The sequence below is a fragment of the Nelumbo nucifera genome, chromosome 5 (genome assembly GCF_055504915.1).
Source record: "Nelumbo nucifera cultivar China Antique chromosome 5, China Antique-T2T, whole genome shotgun sequence".
Classification (NCBI taxonomy): Eukaryota; Viridiplantae; Streptophyta; class Magnoliopsida; order Proteales; family Nelumbonaceae; genus Nelumbo; species Nelumbo nucifera.
The window spans coordinates 38,950,162-38,973,034 of NC_142653.1; the positions used below are offsets into that span (position 1 = coordinate 38,950,162).

At 37.0% G+C, this 22,873-nt stretch overlaps 1 protein-coding gene across 6 annotated transcripts in view; it reads right to left on the reverse strand.

Moving 5' to 3' along the window:
• The window catches only part of LOC104606674 (uncharacterized), a 59,474-nt gene that overhangs the window by 7,885 nt on the left and 28,716 nt on the right, over positions 1-22,873 (reverse strand). For all 6 annotated transcript variants that reach the window (XM_010271996.3, XM_088887377.1, XM_010271994.3 and 3 more), the window contains 8 exons: positions 19,620-19,676; positions 15,016-15,820; positions 14,880-14,935; positions 13,968-14,047; positions 13,743-13,825; positions 13,550-13,629; positions 13,007-13,086; positions 3,466-3,511 (listed from right to left, as the gene is read on the reverse strand). In XM_010271996.3, coding sequence (XP_010270298.1) covers positions 3,466-3,511; positions 13,007-13,086; positions 13,550-13,629; positions 13,743-13,825; positions 13,968-14,047; positions 14,880-14,935; positions 15,016-15,820; positions 19,620-19,676 — 1,287 coding nt within the window. The remainder of the gene's footprint in view (positions 1-3,465; positions 3,512-13,006; positions 13,087-13,549; positions 13,630-13,742; positions 13,826-13,967; positions 14,048-14,879; positions 14,936-15,015; positions 15,821-19,619; positions 19,677-22,873) is intronic.

The window sequence follows — 22,873 nt, forward strand, 5'->3', positions numbered from 1 at the left end:
GAAGTAGGAGTACCAGTGATTGAACTATCCATCTGTCGCAAAGCCCTACCATATGACTCCAAGTGGTCTCTGAAGGAATTCAATATATCTTCCTTCGGGTCAGAATTAGTAAGGTGGTCATGGGTAGTACCGACAACCTGAGTATCTTGGGTTGCCACGTGCTGCATTATGTGCTGTATTCATCTTCTTCTGACCTTGCCCTTTACCCTATTCTTTGTTCTTCACTACCCACATGGGTTTCTCGTGAATGTCCCAACATGTGTCACGTGTATGCCGTGAGCGCCGACAGTGGGTACAAAACAACTTGTCTTTATCATCAGCCTTCTTGGTGTCACTTTTCTTCCCCATGTTGTTATAACTCATTGCAGCCAAAGCAACTTTTTGCTCCCCCTCAGTTGTAACCATCACACTCCGCCTACTTTCTTCCGATTGAACAATAGCATATACCTCGTGAACCGACGACAACTCTTTGCTTCCTAAGATCTGAACTCTCGAGGGTTCATATGCAGGGTTCAGTCCCAACAAGAAGGCAAACACACACTGCTGAGAAACCAGCTTCCTGTAGGCCTTAGCATCGTCATCATGTTTCCACTCTATAGCCTGATAATGATCCAATTCTTTCCATACGGAAGTAAGGGCTGAATAATAGGAAGACAAACTACGATTTCCCTGCTTACAGGTTGAGGATTCAGCTTGCAACTGGTAAACCTTGGCATAATGCCTTTGCTCAGAATAGGTAGTTTTGGCCTGTTCCCAAATCTCACTAGCGGTGTCTGCCCACATAAAGTTCTTCTTCACAACAGGTTCCATGGCTGCAAGGAGCCAAGACATCACCATACTGTTTTCTTGGTCCCACCTATCATGTTCAGCTGTCTCACTCTTGGGTTCTTTCACCCTTCCATTTATGTAACCAGCTTTTCCCCTTGCAGTTACATAAAGTTTAACACTTTTAGCCCACTCCAGGTAGTTTAGACCATTTAAAGGGGTAATGGGCATGGAAAACATCATGTTTTCACTTCCCATACCAGCTGTGTTGCGGGTCGGTGTAACCCCCGATGAAGTTGAATCATAGTTTGCCATAGAGTACTGCTGAATCAGACCAAATCCCACACAACTACACAACAGCCACAATCAGAATATCAACCCTCAAGGAATTTACTACTGAAATCAACTCAGTGATGGTTCAGTCATTAAAACAGCCCAGTAATCAGTCCAACACCAGCCATTAGAATAGTATACTAACAGTCCAACTACAGCCCATGCAATCTAACAATCCAGCATCCAAATGAAGGTATAACACCAAGAAATAAGGCCTTCACACCATTGACCAAAAAAAAAACAAGAACACATACCTTGTCCAGCACCTATACGAAGGTGCCAACCAGAAACTAACTTCACAGCATCAAATAGATAAGAAAGGGAGTTTTCTACATCACCCTTCTTCTACTAGGGTCTCCTTGATATTACGACCAAGGAAGAACCCAAAGGAAGAGCCGCAAGTAGTCTGCTAGGGTTTCTCTGTCTTGCACGTCCAAGAAATCAAAAAAGAAAAGAGGATGCAGCAGGTTCAAATGGGAGAAAGCAATTTTTTTTATAGCCCAGGACCTGGCTCTGATACTATGTAATCATTCATGGAGAGAGAGAGACGAGAGAGAGAAAGAGAAGAAGAGGAAGATATGATTGAAAGACAAAAAAACCAACTACTTCTGGCTGCCGCAAGTTTAGTTATTTATATTAACTTAATATAAAAGGAATGGGAGATTACAAGTATGCCCCTGGTGGCACTCCCTAGAAACAAACTAATAAGAAAGAGAGAAACTAACTGACTAACAGCATCTTAAGCTAACAACCCACTAACAGCAACTATAAAATAACAATTAAATAATCCTCACAACATGCCCGATTACCAGCTTCTCCAGTGGGTAAAACAGAAACTTCTAAATTTATCAATACACCTATGTAACATAACTTGAGGATGGATAGTTAGAGTGGTAGACCAACCTCTAATGTGGGTAGGTTTCAGATGCTAGTTCGGAAGCTTATATCTCTCTTACCAAACAAATGCTTAATATTCAAGATAAATGGGCATATGAGTTAAGGCATAGATAGATGCAGATTGTTTTGGATTGAGGGTAACCTTGTTACTTGGAGAAGAAGCTGTCTTAAGTGCCCAATTCAAGTGTTAAGGCAGAGCACAAAATAATGGGACATGGTGCTTATGAATTGTTCTTGCACTTTTTATGAGTTCAAATTTTTCTTGGACTCGCTCTATTATGTAGTTTTGATTCTTAAAGTTTACAAGACAACTTTGTAGTGAATTATTTGTCTATTTGTCTATTAACTTTAGTTACTTGGCTCTGTTTGATGGTTTTAAACAAGATAATAATTTAAAAGGGTGTATATATGCTTCTTTCATCATTACATAAAATTAGTACATTTTATGTAATGATGAAATTAGTACATAAACACACAAAATTAGTAAAGAAAAAGAAATTAGTACATTTCATGTTAAATTATAGAAAATCAACATATTCCAACAAATTAATGAGAAGAAAAAGAAGAAAGAAAAGAAGAAGAAATTAGTACATGAACACACAAAATTAGTAAAGAAAAAGAAGAAAATGTGCTAATTGGACAACATTTTATGTTTTTTTTTTTTTGATAAATAACATTTTATGTTCTTCTTTACTTATTGGTTCAGGTTTTGAAGTCTTAGCGGGTTCAATACAGCATTTAGATATGTTTGTGTTGATTAAACCTAACAAATAAGAAAATAATAAAGAGAAATTAGTGTATAAACACACAAAATGAATATTTTAGTTTAAAAATGTCTATTTTATAATTATAACCTCAAAAAATTAAGAACATAAAAGTTTTTTATAACATGCTATACAAAACTGCTTGGTGATTAGGTGAGGTGAGCCTCCTAGGGTGCCTTGTAGCCTTGACAACTATGTTTCCAACACGCTTCTTATATTTTGATTACAGATATTACCACTAACACTGACATTTTAAACCTTGATTAACAAAGTGTTTATACTACACTGAAGCAGGGTCATTTTAGTTATTATTTTGTTCTTCTTGATATTGAATAAAAGAGAAAGGAATATTCCATTTTCCCCTGGAATCTCTTCATTCTTCACAAAGACTTTTCTCTTCTACCTCTAACAAATAATCTGCTGCTAATACTCTGATTTCCATTTCATGAAATCTAGAAAGTTGTAATTCATAAAAAAAATCCAGAAAGTTGAAGCAAACAACGATGCAATTTCTGTAGTCTCACAAAGAAGATAATACATGTACATCATAAATAACATGGTTCATTGCAGCATTGCTAAATATAGAGAAAACATCATCACAATAAGACAAAAATAAAAGAGATTCTGAAATAAAAGAATCCAAAAGGTACAATCTTATCTGCACAAAAGTTCTCAATAAGTACATAGGTAAACAGAGCATAAGTACCTGAACATCATTGTGCTTTGTCAGGTCAAGCATGGAATCCTTGAAGCTGCACAATGAATACAATAGATGAGAACAAAGTAGAAAAGATTTCATATTTTGTTTTCTCAGAAAAGAAAGGAATCAGCCCTACAAGATCAACTTGCGTACAGATTTATAGTTGACATTCCATGACAAGAATATAAATTCTTTCCACTATCCTTGAGAATTCTTGTAGAGAAGGAGGGTAGTTATGTAATTTTATCTTTCTTTCTTGTAGTTTAGTAGGTGTGTACATTAGTGTACAACTTTAATTCTTTTGTAAAGACAAACTTGTCCATTCATATTTCTTTAATTTTAATACTTTCTTTTTGGGTTGGTTCAATCGGATTGATCAACCATAACAGATCTGGACTATTGGATTTCCTCTTTTCTCTTCACTTTCCCATGAACTAACATGGTATCAGAGCAGGCTGTTCTTTGATCCAGTACTCCTTTTCTAATCTGTTTGAGAACTATCCTCATCATCAATTGGTTCTGGACTGTTCTGATCATTCCAGGAACCAGTTTTCTGTGTTTTGCGCATCCAGCAAGAGAGATTTCATTGGATCTCTCTCGGAAGACATCCGTTTGCAATGAAAATTGAAAGGAAGTGCCGCTTGGCCCTCCTCACCATCCTCTGAAAGTTTCATCGAGATTAGAGAAATATTGAGAGAGATCTATACATCTCTTTTGGGCAGCAGCAACCAGTCTTTCCTTTTTTGGACTGTGTTCTCAGATTTCAACTATTGTTGTATCTTGGCCACTCTCTTTCGACTGTAAGAGGTTTCTTATCTTAGTTTTTGACTCTCTTGGATTTGTTCTCTGCTTATATTGCTTGTTTCAACTAGTTTTTGCTTTGTGTTCTTACTCGACATGGGTCTGGAAAAGAATGAAATTATTTCTGTTAAGTTCGATGGAAGCATCTACGCTCTCTAAATTTCACTTTCAGTATTTTATTGAAGGGAAGGGTATGTGGGGTTATATTGATGGTTCCACATCTATACCCGATGCCGATGATATCAAAGGGCTGAAACAGTGGAAAATTGAGAATGCACACATTGTTTCGTGGATTCTTGGTTCTGTAACTATGAATGACAGTATTCCAATGAGAGGACTCAAATCTGCCCATGACATGTTGAATACCTTGAAAAGGTGTATCAGCAATTGAATATGTCTTGGGGCGAAACGGATCAGGAATACTATGTTGGGTTTATGAACCTTTGGATTGAATATGAATTGGCTCACTTTGGGGATCTTTCTACGGACTGTAGTGTGAAAATTATGAAGAAACATCTCAGTAAGAGAAAGGCTGCATTTTTTTATGCATCTTAGATCTGATTATGAGAATCTATGCTCTAATATACTCAGTAGAGAGCATGTACCTGGTCTTGATATAATACTTGGTGAGTTATTAAGAGAGGAATCTCGTCTCCTCACTCAATTTGCACTTGATCAGAAGAAGGAAAATGGAATAGATACTGTCTTCTTGGCTACCAAACAGAAGGGGAAGAAGGATTTTTCAAAAATGCAATGTTATGAATGCAGGGAATACAGACACGTGGCATCCCACTGCAAAAAGAAAAATTTCTGCACCTACTGCAAATAGTAAGGATATATTATTGTGGAATGCCCAGTCAGGCCCCCCAAGAAAGGACAACATAAGGCTTATCAAGCCTCAGCTGAACCGACTCCAACTGATACTGCCTCCTTATTAGCTCACAAAACTGATGCACTGGGAAATTTGACTGAAGATAAGATTCGTGAGCTCATGTCTTCGGCTATTTCCTCTAATTTTACTGCTATTGGACTGGCTGGTAAGTCTGCTTATTTGTGTTCTTCTCCTTCAATACACATGTGGATCATTGACTCTGGGGCCTCAAACCATATGACTGGGGCCTCCTTTGGTCAGTCTTCTAAACCTTACATCTCTGTTAACCACATTATTACTGCCAATGGTGACTCTTTTCCTATATGTGGGTGTGATGATTTATTTCTATCCACTTCTAAGTCTACAGCCTTACATCTTCTCAAAACATTCTGTGTCTAAGTTGACTACTAGCCTTATTTCTATTGGACAACTTGATGATGGTAATAATGTTTTGTTTACTCGTGATGGTTGTTTTATCTAGGACCAACACACTAGAAATTGAAGGGGAAGGGGCATAGGCTTGGAAGATTGTTTTCTTTGGAATTTAAGAATAAGAAAACTTCACCAGACTCTTGTTTGCTATCTACTACTTCTAGTTTTTCTCCTACCTCTTGTAATAATGTGTGGCACTTATGGCATAGATGTTTGGGTCACACTCATGCTAAAGACTTGAATAATTTATTTTCTTCTGGTTGTTTGCCTATGACTGTTACTTTTTTAAGAATGTTGATAAATCATGTTTAACTTGCTGGCTACAGTAAAAGCCATGTTTTGCCTTTTCCATCTTCTACTGAACATGCTTCTACACCTTTTTACCTTATTCACAGTAATGTGTAGATGTCTCCAGTTATTTCATGTTTGGTTTATAAATATTTTGTATTGTTTATTGATGATTGTGTAGAGATAGTTGTTAGTTGTTAGTGTGTGTGTGTGGTCCCACTAATACTTTTTATATATTTATTGCATTGTAGTTATGGTAGTTAGGCTAGATATATTGTTTTATATTTATTTCTGTTTCAGCAAGGGTATTTATGTAACTTCAATACAGTAACAATGCAATATATAAATACTAATCAGGTGGGGCGGCAGAATCAATTGAACCACACCCTTTCTTTCTCTCTTTCTTCTTCTCTTCTTCTCTTCTCTCTTTTCTTCTGTTCGTGACCTTCCTTTCTTTTCTTTTTCTACTGAATCTATACCATAAAACAATCAATTTCAGGTCTAATTTATCCAAGTTGGTATCAGAGCCTCAAGAACCTAGTCGGCTGCATGAGAATTTTCTAAGACTGGAAGTTCCGCATCATCGCCTGATTCTTGGAGGATTACTGGAGTCTTGATTTGCTGCCCAAGGGATTGCATGGCCTTTGGAGAGTGCTCGGTGACCAGGAAGGATAAGAGAAATTATGTAAGTCCAAGTTCAGGGTTTAAACTGGAGATTGAAGGTGGCGATCAATTTCTTTTGAGAAAATAACTTCTCTTTATTAAAACCCATCTTAAATAAGAGCAGTTTAAACCACTCTGGAAGCAGTGCTTAACAAATTTCAGTCTCCCTTGCTTGTTTCTTTAGGGTTTTTGACAGATCTCTGTTTTCCCTGTTCCTCTAGGATTTTTCAAAACCCCACGATCAATTCTTGCTCCCAGATTTGTTCTTTGACTGCAGTTGACTCCTGGACAATTATAGTAACCTGTAAATGATTTCCGGGTGGCTGATTTCAATCAGCTAAGTTCTTTCTGCATAAAAGGATGAGTTCAAGGGTTTTTCTTCTTGAAATAGTGACCGTCAGTATCTCATATAAAATGGAGAAGGCTGGAAGTGAATTAAAGATTCAAGGGGAAGGTTTTTTGGGGGCTGGAAGCATGACCAAAAGTTATTTTCAGATTACTACTGTTAGGTTCGATGGAACCAATTACTTGTAATGGGACCACACACACTAACAACTAACAACTATCTCTACAGATTGTACTCGATATACATGGATTTACTTCCTCTGAAAGAAATCACAGGTCTTTCCTGTTTTTAAGAACTTTCATGCTATGATTATGACCCAATTTAAAAGCACTATAAACAATTTGAGGTCAGATTCAAGGGGAGAGTACTTTGATGGTGAGAATGGTGAGTTTCAAACCTACCTTAAACAAGGCATTCAGTCCCAGAGATCTTGCCCAGATAGGTAAACCTCAACGGAATGGGGTATCCAGGCACAAGAATTGTCACATTGCTAGTATGGTGAGATCATTGTTACAAGACTCCCACGTTCCCATTACCATCTGGGTGGAGGCATCATCTCATCAACATTCTCCCTACTACTATCCTTGAAAATTCTTCTCCCCATCAATCATTGTTTCATCGTCCACCTAATCTATCCATGCTTCGTGTCTTCGGTTGTGTTTGTTTTATCCATTTTCCTCCTCATGAACGTACTAAGCTAACAACTCAATTAGCTATGTGCGCATTCATGGGATATAGTATGGAACACAAGGGATTTCTCTGTTTTGATCCCAAAGTCCGAAGACCGCACATTTCTCATAATGTCATTTTTCTTGAGAACCTTTCATTCTTTGAACATACTAGTAAATTGCCTGCACCATCCTTTCTTGTTCTACAACATTTTGACTCTACAGGTGATCCTCCTCCCACATCTCAGCCACTTCAAGTATATTTCAGGAAGTATCCAGCTCACCCATGGACTATGCCTCCTCCACCTCCAACACCAGTGACTGGTCATTCCTCTCCATCCATCACTACTGTAAGTTCCTCTTCCCATCCTGTTGATTTGACTTCATTTGTTCCTTTTTGCATCATCTTGTGTTTCTCATCCACCTGGTCGCTGTGGCTTCTTTTCTAGCCATAGCTCCTTCCCAGTTGTTCTGTCATCCACAAATATTCCTAAGTCTTACAACCAGGCTGTAGCAGTTAAGCATTGGAAAGATGCTATGGATTTAGAGGTTCAAGCTTTATTAGAGAATGATACCTGGGAGCTTGTAACTCCTCCCCAAGATGCCTCAATCATTTATCGTCGATGGGTTTACACAGCGAAACTTAAATCAAATGGCACTCTAGACAAATATAAGGCTCGCTTAGTTGCTCAAGGCTACAAGCAAGAATATGGAATTGACTATGATGAGACCTTTGCTCTAGTGGCTAAAATGACAACGGTCCATTTACTCTTGGGCATTACTTCTATTATACAATGGGCAGTTCATCAGATGGATGCCAAGAATGCCTTTCTCCATGGGCATTTACAAGAAGCAGTTTACATGAAACCACCTCCCAACTACTGTGATGATCCTCTTATGGTGTGTAAATTGAAGAAATCTTTATATGGTCTTAAACAAGCTCCACGAGCTTGTTTTGACCACTTCCGTACAGTGGTATTGGAGGTTGGCTTTCAGCAAAGTGCTTCAGATTACTCTCTTTTCACTCTCAAGCGAGCACAAGGGTTGACTCTTCTCTTGGTATATGTTGATGATATACTTATCACCGGAGATGATGTAGATGGCATTAACAACATGAAGCTCCTTCTCAGCAACTCCTTCAAAATGAAGGATCTTGGGCATGTCACCCATTTTCTTGGGCTTGAAATTTAGTGATGTCCTCAAGGTTATTTTGTCAACCAACAGAAATATGCCTCTGATTTGGTGACACTTGCTCGCCTAACTGATTCTAAACAAATGGATACACCTTTGGAGCTTAACTGTAAGCTAACAAGGATGAGGGTGAGCTTCTCCCCGATGCTACTTTATATCGGCAACTTGTAGGTTGTCTTATCTACCTAAGTATGACTAGACCAAACATTTCCTATGCGGTCCAGCTTGTGAATCAATTTTTATCCGCTCCACGTCAGCCCCACTTCTCTGCAGTTCTCTAAATCATCCATTATGTCAAGGGCACTCTATCTCATGGCTTGTTTTTCTCATCTTCATCCTCCACCCAGCTTCAAGCTTATGCAGATGCAGATTCGGCAGGTTGTCTTGACACTCGTCGTTCCACTACTAGCTGATATATATTTCTTGGTGATTCTCTGATTTCTTGGAAATGTAAGAAACAACAAACTATTTCCAAGTCATCTACAGAAGCAGAGTATAGAGCAATGTCCTTAGTATGTAGTGAAATAGTCTGGCTCAAGGCTCTACTTCATGACTTGGACATTGATCACTCATCTGCCATCCCCCTGTTTGTTAACAACATAGTGCGACTAAGATTGCACCCAACCCAGTATTTCATGAGTGCACTAAACATATTGAGATGGATCCACTTCATTTGTGATCTTCTCCTTGCGGGTCACATCCCTCTCCCACATGTCTCCTCAGGCCTACAGCTTGCAAACCTCTTCACCAAAGTTATAACCAATGATTTAAAACGCGGAGGCATGACACGAGGCATTCCACTACCTAGAGGTGTGAGGCGTAGTTCAGAATGCAAGAGGCGTAAGCCTCCTCAGGGTGTTTTGGGAAAACCTTGCCTGGAGGTGCCGCCAGGCGTACGCCTCCCACACCTTTTAAAACACTGGCTATAACCAAAGCCCGACATAATTTTCTTATAGACAAACTGATGCTTATCCCCCAACATCAGTTTTAGGGGGACTGTAGAGAAGATGCAGGGTAGTTATGTAATTTTATTTTTCTTTCTTGTATTTTGGTAGGCATGTACATTAGTGTACAGCTTCATTAATTCTCTTGTAAGGAAAAACTTGTCCATTCATATTTCTTTAACATAAATACTCTTTTTGGGTTGGTTCAATCAGATTGATCAACCCTAACAGATCTGGACTATTGGCTTTCCTCTTGTCTCTTCATTTCTCACGAACTAACATTCTTCAACAACCATATGAAATTGAGACATCAGTTACAATTGCAATGTCATTGTCAAATTCATGCACAAATATGGACATCAGACTGCAAAATAAATGAACAGGGGGAGGAACATATGGTTGGTTTGGGCTCCTCCCATTGAAGTATTTCTGAAATTAAACTTTGATGGGAGTAGTCAAGGCAACTCCAGCCCAGCTGGAATAGGAGTCTTCGGAGACAAGGAAGAAACTTAAGAGCACTCTTCTCAGGACCAGTGGGGAATGGAGACTCCTTAAAGGCAGAATTGTACGCAGCCCTACAAGGTGTACAGATTGCAAGAGAGTTGGGATTGGAAAATTTGGTGATAGAAGGGGACTCCAAGGTGGTGGTGGGTTGGCTAAAAAACCCAGATTCAGTGATCTGGGCTTACAGAAATGAATTGAAGAAACTCAAATGGTTAACTCAGCCGATGGAAGTAACTATACAGTGGGTGGGGAGGGAGGCAAATGCTTTTGCTGATTCTCTAGCTAAACAAGGGGTAACTAGGGAACAGTTGTATTGGGCCCAATTGTAAATTTATGATGTTTCTGTATCAATGAGTGAGGGTGCACCTCGCGCCTCATTTTGGGATGCTTGTAACGAATGAAATTTATCTATCAAAAAAAAAAACAAAAAAAAACAAATGGTTCCATCACCAGTCACCTATCAATGCACCCATCATTCAATAAAGACGCACAACACCTAAATAAGTTGTATTTTTATTGGTAACAGTTAGAACTTTTATTAATTGCTATAAAAGAATGATTTATATACAACAGCAGCCGCTAAAAACTTCTAAAATAGGATAGCATCAGCTGCCTAACCCTTACCAATTTCTTCTCAAGCCTTATCTTACAATTGTTCCCAATAAAAATTGAGCCCTTTTTACCTCTTGTTTGACTATTGTTACAGTCAAACCCATTTGCTGATCACTGCACCTATGAGTAGTTGGTGACAAGGTCCCTACCCAAGTACCTTAGTTCTCTATACATTTTTATATTTCCATGAAGCCTGGCTTCCATTCCTAAGCCAGTTCACCACTACCCTTGAGTCACCTTCCACCAATATGTTACTAAAACCACATATCCAAGCCAATCTCAGCCCTTGTAATATTGTTAAAACTTAAGCTTCAGTGGAGTCCCCAGCCCCTATGGAACCTGACTGTAAAGCTAAAATAGTTCTAAGGCTGTCTCTGAATACTCCAATGCCTAATAATCCAGGATGGCCAAAACTACAACCACCGAAATTTAGTTTGATGTGACTGTTTGTTGCTGGGTGCCACTCTTATATGGCTTGAGAGTTGAGATTAGCCCAAACAATGCCATGTGCTGCCATCCCCTAAGGATTTCATTTGTTGAGAAGAGCAAACTCATCTGTCTTTTTACCCAATTCACCACTTTAAGTGATATGCTTCCAGGATGTCGTCCTTCTTGGCTTCTCCATAGCTTTCCATAAAAAATTCTCGAATTCCTCACTTCCCATATTGACCATAAAACCTCTATCAGTGTGCATCTCAACAGAATCTTGCCTATCTTCATATGCACAATGAAGGAGGATCTAAAATAAGCTCTCCACCTCAAAGGAGAGTCTACCTGCAACCAAACAATTAAGAACCAATCCCAAATGGTGGAGACAAATGGGCAGGAGATTAATAGATGGTAGGTATTTTCCCAGCTTGCATTGCAAAGAAAACAAACATGTAGAGAGAAGCACTAAAAAGGTTTCCTCTTCTAAAGGGTTTCAAATTTATTGATTTTCAAAAGCATTACCGCCCAACAGAAACCCTAATTTTAGGTGGTATTGGCCTACACCAAATTTCCTTAGCCAGAAAAGCCTATGAGGAGTTGGGTAGGAAGATGGCGCATTAAAAATGAAGCACAAATAACAATCCAAAAGAGTTAAGAATCCAAATTCTGCAATCAGATTTAGAGGAATCAAGGAATGCCCCATCAAGAATGTCAATTAAGTTAATAGCTTCAATGGACTCAAAATTTCTCAATCCTCTTCTAAATCCTAAGTCATATATTGATACTGACTTCCTTTCTTTTTTCTTTTTCAACTATCCAACCTCGAGTTATCCCACTCGGTATGTATTGACTAGCACCCCTTTACCTGTCATCTACTTCTTTTATATACCCATTATGATATTATTCTTTAGAACTATATACTTTTTTTTCTCAAAACCATTCTGTCTCTCATGAGATGCTGCCAATATCATCATCATATTGCACATTGTAGGAAGATGGACATTGAAATATCCCACTAATCAGAAGCTAGCAACAAGAAAACATTATCAGTATTTTAAAAGCCGGACCCAACTGAATGGTTACATTATAAATGGATATACCATTGCTTTGATTCATTAATTAAACTGAAGTCTTATAAAAACTGGAAGCAACTGTTTAAACCATCTTTTGTTTTTCAATACAAAACCACTTATCCTTTTTAGAACAGCCAATCAAATGCAAATGGTTGAATCACATTAAAGAAAAAAATGTGAATTTTTTGTAAATGTGGAAAGGATTTTTAAAAGACAGAAAATGATTTTTCAATTTTCTTGTTTGTTTACAAAGAGGAATTAGAAAAATCAGACATCAGTTATGCTTTTCTTTTCTACATCTTCTTCTCATATATACAAGAACACTCCATTCACACAGACACAAACAGAAAAAAATCAAGGCAGCATATGGAGATCGATTAGGGTTTGGGTCTTTCAGGTGGTGGGTAAGTGTTTTGAATGAAAAAGACATAATATCATATAAGCAGAGTAGAAAGGGTCCTATGATATGATTTACCTAGGGAGGAAGGATGAGCTGTATATATATATATATATATATATATATAACCTTAAACATTGCTTAAGTCATCACACCAACCAGATCACAGTGTTATAAAACTAAGTTGGACTCAACCATCCTCTCAAAAGGGTCGGCATCCAGCCAGTATTGATAACATTGAACAGTATTATTTCTGGGTGATTTATGCTAATTATAAGAAAATGGCAATGGAAAGAGAAATAGGTGACAACTGTACAGTTCGTCTGACCTTTCCATTCCAGGATGGGGAGGATCCCTATTGATGTGTTCCAAGGAAAGAATTTCCCTTAGTGCAAGATATTCCAACACCTGCAAAAACAAAAACAAAAAAAAAATATTTACAAACATCCACACATATATGCATACATATGTAGACATATATGTATATATTTATGTATCAGTATATAATAGTGGATTGAGAGAGATAGTTTTGGGTGAACAACATTTGCAAGGTGATTTGGAAAGTTGATTGCACCTTTTTCCTGCCACTATACTTAGAGGCCCTTTTCTTCATCCCAACTCTTTTAGTTAGTTACTGATCCAAAAATTAGGGAACACCTGTAGTCTAGAGGTTTTAACTTAACAAGTTTAGGTTTCATGTGCAAAAGGTACAAAGTATTGCACATATTCAGCAGAATTCATGTGGGTATACTTCTTTGCCCTTCCTAGAAGAGTGAGGTTCAATCCTAGGATGCACAAATTATATCAGTATGAATTAGCAGCATAAAATTGCACTCTTCCAAAGAAGAATTATAAGGTAGCAGTTTGCTACCTTGAGAAGCTTTCGGAGAATAGGAATTTTGCTGAAGTCCTTTCGGTTCTGCTTCATTATGTTGTGTAACATCTGCAAACCTGGAAGAGCCAAAATGTAACAATATCTCCATCAATACACATGCAATCACACTAAAGTAACTTCTTCCTTGGAAACAGGGAAACATGCTATGCAATAAAATAGGTAGCAGTACCATTTTTGTTGATTATATCAGTCAAAACTGTCCTTGATTTTGTTTTCAAGAGAGCATCAAGAATCATTGAAAGATCTCGAGTACTGCAAGAGAAAAGGGAGAGGGGGGGGCAACAAAATTTTTAGACAGTAGGGACAAATAAAGACAAATAATCAATACATGCACATCTAAAAAAGGAGAATTTATTGTAAAGGATTTCTTTAAGAGCTTCAAGATTGTAACAACCTCTGAAATGCTTCACCATTACTGCTATCTCCAGCAGCTGCAGTTACAAATAAAAGCTTCAAGTAGCCTTTAGTGGCATCCTGTTGATGAGTAAATGCCGTAGAGACAACGTTAATCATATACATGGAACACAGATAGAAGAGTCAAAGACAGAAAATATTGCATCATTGGCTATTTTCGAGAAAATGCTCTACCTGAGCACTTCAATTGACTGAATGCCCAGAAAAATTATTAAAAGTTGCTGATTAAAAGAATATTATTACAAATAACACCCACAGTGAAGTTATACTCAATAAGAGAACTGCAGTAAATGTGAATGAGGTAATGCATTCTTCTGAGTATTAATTTATTTAATTCTTATATCCTTTCTCCACTCCCTCAGGAAACATCACCCCCTATCATCTTATGTATGGTATATTCTTCATTTATGTAAGAATAGCAAAAATTCCGATACATTCAGATTTCTCATGTAAATTCAATGACAGATGAATATAATGCTCACCTCCATTAGAAAGGGAAAAAAATCAATCTGAAAGGTAAAGATAAACAAAGACAAGAAATCTGAAAAAAAATGTATTCTTATAACAAAACGTAGAGGTGATCATTTCCAGCCCAGCCCTTGATATATATTGTATATTTTATATATTATATATAACATTTTATATTATGTAAAGTATAATAGAAATTTTATACTAATATTATATATGTGACAAAATATTTTACATATAACATTTTATAATTAGTCATAGACTCGTAAACCCAAAGCCCCGCCCAGGCCCATGATCACCCCTACTAAAAAGGCTTCAAATGTTAAAAAGAAACAATTGCATCATTGCCTATAAGAAATAGACTACCAACTGCTTAAAGCAAAGGACCTCCAATTTAAAGAAAATGAGACACAATAATACTTACTTTGCGTTTACTTATTCCACCTTCAGCATCAAGCAACTCATTAAGTTTCTCTTCAACTGCAAGAAACCAAGGAATATCTCAGTAATATAGTAAAGGTATGAAACAAGCCAGTCCAATTACATTAGAGAATACTTACCCCCTTCGAAACGACCACTTGTAGCAGTTCCCAGCAACTTTTTAGGTTTGTTGCCCACCACTTGAGGTTTGGTAGTGATCATAGGAGAAGCATTATTCTTGTTCTTGATTGAACTAGATGGTCGAGATGATTTCATGGGATGTAACTTTGACAAGTTTCTCTTATATTCAACTGCATCACATCTGGACTTGTTATCATCAATAGAATCAGGAATAAATTTCTTTTCTGTGCTTGCAGCTGAATAACATGTGTCTAATGTTTGAGAACATGCTGATTTGTTCATTGCCTCTCCTTTTTCTAAAGAAACCTCTAACAATTGAACAGGAGATGAAGATTTGTCCATGGTGCTCTTTGTTTGTAAGGAGACTTCTAATGGTCTGACAGTAGATAAGAACTTCCCTGTATTGTCTTCCATTGCCAAAGAAACTTTTGAAGATTGAACAGCAGAGGAAGATTTGCCAGTAGTGTTCTTGTTATCTAAAGAAAGCTCCAACTGTCCAATGGGAGATGCAGCTCGATTAAGTGTATCTCTAGTTTTCAGAGAAACCTCTGCATTTTGTACTGCTTCACTATCTCTGTTAATAGTAGAAGAACCTATCTCATCATTGTCGTCAGTGTTATAACCATGTTCATCAATCATTATAGGTTCTGGATATTCTTCATCTGAATCACCCTGAACAATTAGATCTGTATTTGATGGATCACCACCAATATAACCCTGGCAGTCAGAAGCACCACAATAACATTTTTTCGCAGCAGCCCCAAATACACGTACATAATTGTAGTCGAATGTTATTTCTTCACCCTGAACAAATAAAATCCCCAAGCCTTAGCATATCAGTAATTCAACATTAATAAAATTAAAAAAAAAAACAAGTGAAATTTGTAGCTTATCAGAATGGACAAAAGGCTATATAAAATATTTCAACAAACACAGAAGTCCTAATGCTACTAGTAATCAAGTTCACTCCAACCAATCTCTAAAATGCATATACACATCCCAAACTATGATAGATTGAAATCAAGAACCAAGTGACAGAATATTTATTGTCAACCCTAAAATTTATTACATTATGAGAAAAGAATGGGAGTATACAAAGTCAGAGATGTGCCAAGAACCCTCTTTTGGAAGTTTAGGCCAGCACTTGTTACATAACCCCCAACTGGCAACCCCCCAATACAACTTATCTCTAGTCAATCCATATCTTTTCCAATATAAAAGATCCTTTTTTATCAATAACAGAATCAATTTCACTAAAAAAGAGGAATTTTAGTACAATAAGAAACGGGAGGGATAAACATTCTTAGCCCTCCCCAACAGAAAAATCACAATATGGCCCAAAACAAATTATTCCTTCCCACCCAATTACAAGTCGCCTCTACCCCTTGTGGCAATTTAACAGCTTTCCTCTTCACAAAATGTAGCATCACGATCCATCTTCCTCCTCTTGCTGGAGCCAGCTAATTACAGGCTCAGAGTCACCTTCAGTTAACAACTTCCTGATATTTAGCTCTTTAGCCTTTTGAATCCCTTCCATAACAACCATAATTTCAGTTCTGAACGAGTCCCCAACTCCAATTAGACCTGAGTAGAGTCCAATGATGTTTTCCTCCTCCTTGCTAAAAACTCCTCCTATGCCAGATGGACCCAGATTGCCTTGACTGCTACCATAGGTGATAGGTCCAATATAAAAGATGCCCAATTCCCAAATCCCTAGCCAGGAATACTTCTTCTCTCAATGCAGGTCCATGCTCCCAAGTCTTTTTAATCAGTAACAAACAATATATTTATTAAAGTCAAAAGATGAGTACAGCAGTGTCTTGAAAAGGTAGATAGCCTCAGCTATCAACTTCAGAATACATATAAAGTACAACAAACAGAATCCCTTACATACCAAACCCCAAAACAGATTGTCTATTGTTGCTCCTTGTTTAGCCAGCCCATTTGCTAAAATGTTTGCTGCCTAGGCACCCACTTAGCGTTTATACACATTTTCTGCATGAGCTCTCTGATTTCCCCGGTGATGTGTCTATGTTTCCACAGACCTTCCTGATTATTCCCAACCAACTGGTGACTACCTTGGAATCTCCTTCAATAATGACACTGATGTAGTTTACAGATTTTATTTTTTGGATCATTGTTAACGCGACCAGTAGTTCTGCCCTTGTTGAGTCTCCTATGCCAATTGGACCTGAAAACTAGCAATTATGCTCACATCACTGCTCCTTAGCACTCCTCCAACACCTGACAACCATGGATTACCTAGACTGCAGTTATGCTCCCAAGTTATTAAGTTATTGTTCTTGAGCCATCTAATTATTACTCCACCTACCCCTCTTTTAATAAACCATTACATTTCAACCCAAAAGCGTTAATTCCTATTTACCCCTAACTTTGCCAATGCATCAGCTATACTATTTGACAACTTTTGAGACACCTTGGCCAATAGGTCCAAAGAAACTAGCCAAGGTAACTCCATGATTATTTGTAAATACTCCAATACATCAGCTACCTGGATTACCCATACTACAACCATCAAAATTTAATTTCATGTAGTTTTGTGTTGGAGGAAACCAGTTAATTGGCACAGTACTTCTTGACAATGAAGAAGATGTTATCCATTTCCACACAAGGATATCATTCATTGAGAAAGAGCTTAAGAGGCTTAAGGATTTTACCAAATGAACTTATGAACCACCTTTACCAAGATATTCTCAACCAAAGCTTCTTTGGTAAGGGATTCTTCCTTGAATATTCTAGCATTTCTTTCTTTAGAAACTGTCCACAAAACTACCACTCTAGTACACCTACAGAAGATCTTCCCTCGCTTTTTTGTCAGAGAAAAAAGCGTTCAAACTTGCTTTACATAAAAAAAAAATGAGAAGATAAAAACCAAAATGGACTTCTCCTATGAAGAACTTCACCAAGCACTGATTCAGATTTGGGACCTCATTGCTCCAACTAATGGAGTTCCTCTTCCTTGACATGAAAAGTCTATAACCAATATGTGACACATAAGGGACCAAATAAGTTTGACTTGGATGGGGAAGGAAGATGAAAGAGTATATAAACTCTTAATTGCTGACTGCACTGCAACAGGTCTGGTTATGTCTCCAAAAGACATACCACATCCAATTCCTCTATCATTTGCAAGTCTATGTTAATATTGGATGAAATCACAGAAGCACTGTATCCACTCATGTGGCTGTGTCTCAGGAGAACATTTGTGATGTAGTGGAAGATCCAAACTCATTTTTTAGGTGGGACAGCATGTTATCATTAGGATCTGTAGATTGCTATAAACAGTGATGAATTAGATTTTGACTTGAATGAAAATGGGACATTTTCTTTTTCCTAGGCTTTTTGGATGGTAAAGCAAAAGTTTTTGGAGGAAGTCAGAAATTTTCTTATAGGTTTACTTTGTTCTTGGCTGGGTGTACGAAATATATTTCAGGGTGTCCAGCCCATTTCTTTTTTTGCATGCTGGACCTTCTTTTGGTTGATTTCTTGGTTCTGTTTATTCCCGTTGTACAGGTCCTCTTTTTACATGGGCTGATGTTGTTTTGATCTTTATAGTTTTTCAATATAAGACCAATACCTTATCTTTCTCAAAAAAGGAAAAAACATAAGTTATTAAATAAATAAAGAACATACAAAGAGGCAGGAAATGGCAACCAAAAAGAAACCAACCCTGCAGCCCAAAACTATACTGCCACTGCTGGACAAAAGAACTTGAAGATCAGAAAACAAAAGCCCCAGACACCACTAAACACAGTTGGAAGACAACTAGAGAGATTTTCCTCTGCTCAAAAACAACACATCATGCTTTAGCTTTTCCTCTTCAGCCTGCACCCCTCCCCACAGTGCTCTTAGATTGCCCATTTCACATTAAAAAGCCATCTCCTCTGCATCTTTCTTCAGCCCAAAGAACATGAACCTCAATAACCTAGGTTCTTCAGTAAACAAATTCAAAAAACCAAGAAACCAATTTCACATGTTTATTAAGTTAAATCAAGTTAACTCCACCAATGTGAGCTTGCCTTACACCACCAGATATTAGATCGGATAAAGGAGGTTGTGTCAGGTCAGGTTGACAGCCAGCACTAAAAATTTTGCCAAACTCTTATTTTGAATCAAGTTGGTTGGTCCAAACTAAGGTTACATATTTGTAAATTGACTTGGGTTAAGACTGGTTCTTCAGTTTTACCTTGATTTAGGAGTAACGACCTCCGCCTTTCACTTGGGAGAAGGTTGACCTTAGCCCAACAGCCCCAACCAACCAACCCCACCCAGCCCAAGTTGCACTGAAAGTGCCCTAGTATATATGCCAGATTTGATCAAATCTAATTGCGGGTCAATAGAATCATTTTCAAGAGAATTCCCCTATCCCTGAATTGAGGTAAACACTAGGGATGCAATACCTTTTGGTGATCATGCTCACACAGGATAATGCTTAAAAGACAATTTATCAGCTATTGCAGGCCTTACACTTCAAGCAATTTAAAATCATAGAAAATCTAACCACATAAAAAATAAATGTAGGCAAGCAGATACCAATTTGAATAAAAGATATAGAGATAACAATGTGAAGTTGAAACATTACCTTCTTAATATCCCTCAAAGCAAAGAGTCCAATACAAACTTCTCCATTCACCATCCACTGCTTATACAAGAACTCCGAGTTAAATAACTGATGTAAAATAGCCACCATTGAATAAGTGAATAAAACATGTAACAGGAAGTGCTTCAATTTTAGATTTTCTATGATATAAAAAAGTAAAATTTAATTGATAGAAGAAATGGCTTACAAAGAAAACAAAAAGTGTCAAAATAACACAAATTCAAACATAGATAAAACATATGCAACAAAGAATTGCATAAAAAAAACTATAACCCGTGTTAACAATATCTAGGCAGACTAAAATGTCCCAAATGCATAAAAGGGCATTACCCAATGTTGTTCCCAACTATCTGGGGTCTTGGGAGGGGTGGGCACGGTCCTAAACTTTTGCATTTTTGTCCACACAAAGTGGCCGCCCCCTCAGACTCAAACCCACATTCTCACAATTTCCAGACTGAGATTTTGCCATTACACCAAGTAATGGCCCCTACCAAACAGATCTACTAAATAAATAAAATGTACAAGTAAAACTATGGCGAAAAACAGTAAGCATTTTCCTGTTATGATAAAAAGGTTTCAAGAACAAAGATAAAGACAAAAAATACTTTTTCACATTTCTATCAGATTCATTCTATTGGTTTAGGAGATCAGCTAATGACTTAACTGATTAATTAACAAGGGGAGTGATACTATTTTAAAGCTAAGCTTTGCTTAGCTTCTTATAGCACTCTTCTCTTCTACATAGATGAAATGCCATATCAGACATGCTTCAGATTCTGACACCATGCACTATTGAGGCACCATGTAAAATTTTCCTTTTTCCTCCAAGCTTCTATTAACATTTTCCTCTTTTATAAGTAAACAACATCAAAATACAAAAAAAAAAAAAAAACATCTTAATATAGTATGTACTTGTCTGTAAACATATCCTCAAGTCCAATTTTTTAATTAAATCAGATTCTTGGACAAGCATTGGATTCCAGCTTCCAACTCGCATGCTACCTCCTTGCAGAACTGCTTAAGGGTGTATGAAGAAGCAATTTCTTAAACAATCTTGGAAGTTCTGCCCTGTTTGCATATTTTATATCTTGTGTACTTTCTGCGTAGCCAATTTATTATAAATTTTATTGGCCTTATTACTGAACAAAAGAAAAAGCATGCAAGGAAAAGCTAAACGGATATGAATTTACAGTTTTTGTCATTCATAAAACAGCTGCAAAAAAATAAATAAATAAATAAAACATTTCAAAATCAAAATAGAGATCAAGTAATCTGATAATCAGTGATCTGGTTATCTCACCAAACCTCGGCAGGAATAAATTTGTTATGAGCTCACATATTTTTTCTTCTATATTCATTGAAAAATCAAAAAATAAAATAAAGTAGGCAAGGATTCAACAAGACAAGCAGCCAAAAGTTATGGGTCCTTATATGCTGCACATAGACATGGCCTTTGCAGGGACAAATCTGTTATGGGTTCACAACTTTTTTCTATTTTCATTGCAAAATAAAAAAAAAACAAAACAAAACAAAACAAAAAAACAAAAGTAGACAAGGATTAAACAAGACATGCAGCCAAAAGTTATGGGTCCTGTTATGCTGCACATAGACATGGCCTTTGCAGGAACAAATCTGTTGTGGGTTCACATCTTTTCTTTTCCTATTTTCATTGCAAAATAAAAATAATAAAATGAAAGTAGACATAGTTTAAACAAGATATGCAGCCAAAAGTAATGGATCCCGATATGCTGCATATAGACATGTATGAAAAAATTAGGCAGGTTTCACACCTAATAATATTTACGGCAGATTTAAAACAAGCAGGTCTATATATTAAATTCCCATATACAGCCACAATTCAAACTTAAAGATTAGTTCCAGCCTCAAGGAAAGACAAGATCTATCATCATCATCTAACCCTTGTCCCATCTATATGGGGCTGGATACATGAAACCTTTTCCACCATTCTGTTCTGTTAAATACACTTTTTGGGTAATAATGTAACAAAAAGAGAGCTTAGTTAAGCAACAGTTTACTTGGTAAGAAACAATTTAATTAGGTAACAATCTGTTTGATAAAAAAACCTGTCAGGATTTTATAAACTTACCTGGTTGTTAAAATAGCCATCTGGGTTATGAAAGTTATACTGGATTTTTTTGGAATTTTACATATCTAGGGGCTCCCATACCCATAAAAGAGACCAGGTCATGGGTGCAATGAAGGTTCAAAATATTAGTATCCAAATGCAAATCAGAATATTAAAAAAAAAAAAAGCTATAGGAAAGGCAAATTTAAGAGACATATCAGGATGCATATGGGATACAGTTGGGAACAATAAAAAATTGAAACACATGAACAAAATTAGGAAATAGTTGTAAATGTTATAAGCACATAATCTAATAATAAAGTTTTCTTTTTACAATATGAGAAAAGTATCACAACAAGGGATAGATTGAAAAGGATGTTGCCGATAGAATTAGAGCAGAATGGGCTAAACGGAGGGCTGCATCCGGAGTCTTATGTGATAGGCAAATAACACAAACAGTTGTAAGGCCAGGCCAGCTATGCTGTATGGAGAAGAGTGTTGGGCAGTCAAGAAACAACATTCCAAAAAACAAAGTGTGGGAGAAATGCATATGTTCAGATGGATAACTGGAAAAACAAGAAATGATAGGGTTATAAGCGAAGACATCTGAAGGAACCTAGGAGTAGCTCCAATAGGTGATAAAATGAAAGTAGACTAAGATGGTTTTGTCATATGCATAGAACACCATTGACCACACCCATAAGAAGTGATATGTTGCAAGTTGAAGGGGCTAGAAGGGCAAGGCGTAGACCAGAAAGGTCATGGATCGAAGTAGAAATAAATGATTTATGCACTTCCTAATTTAACAATGGATATGACATTAAACGGAACGAAATGGCAAAGCAGGATTTATGTAGCCAACCCCATACAATTCAGATAAGGCTTGGATGATGATGACGCTGATGATAAATAAGGTAATAACAAATATAGAAAAATATTCTATTTTTTTCAAGTCAAAGGAGTTACAATGCTTTTATGAGTAATTTGATTTTTTATAGATATAAGACAGATTAATTTGTTTTCTTATAATTTATCTTGAAGAAGTATAACGTATTTCATTGAAAAGTGTAAGGCTGTGTACATTAGCCCACATAAAACAAGGAGCTCAAATTGGGAACTCAAAAACGGACCAAAAAGCATTATGTCAGAG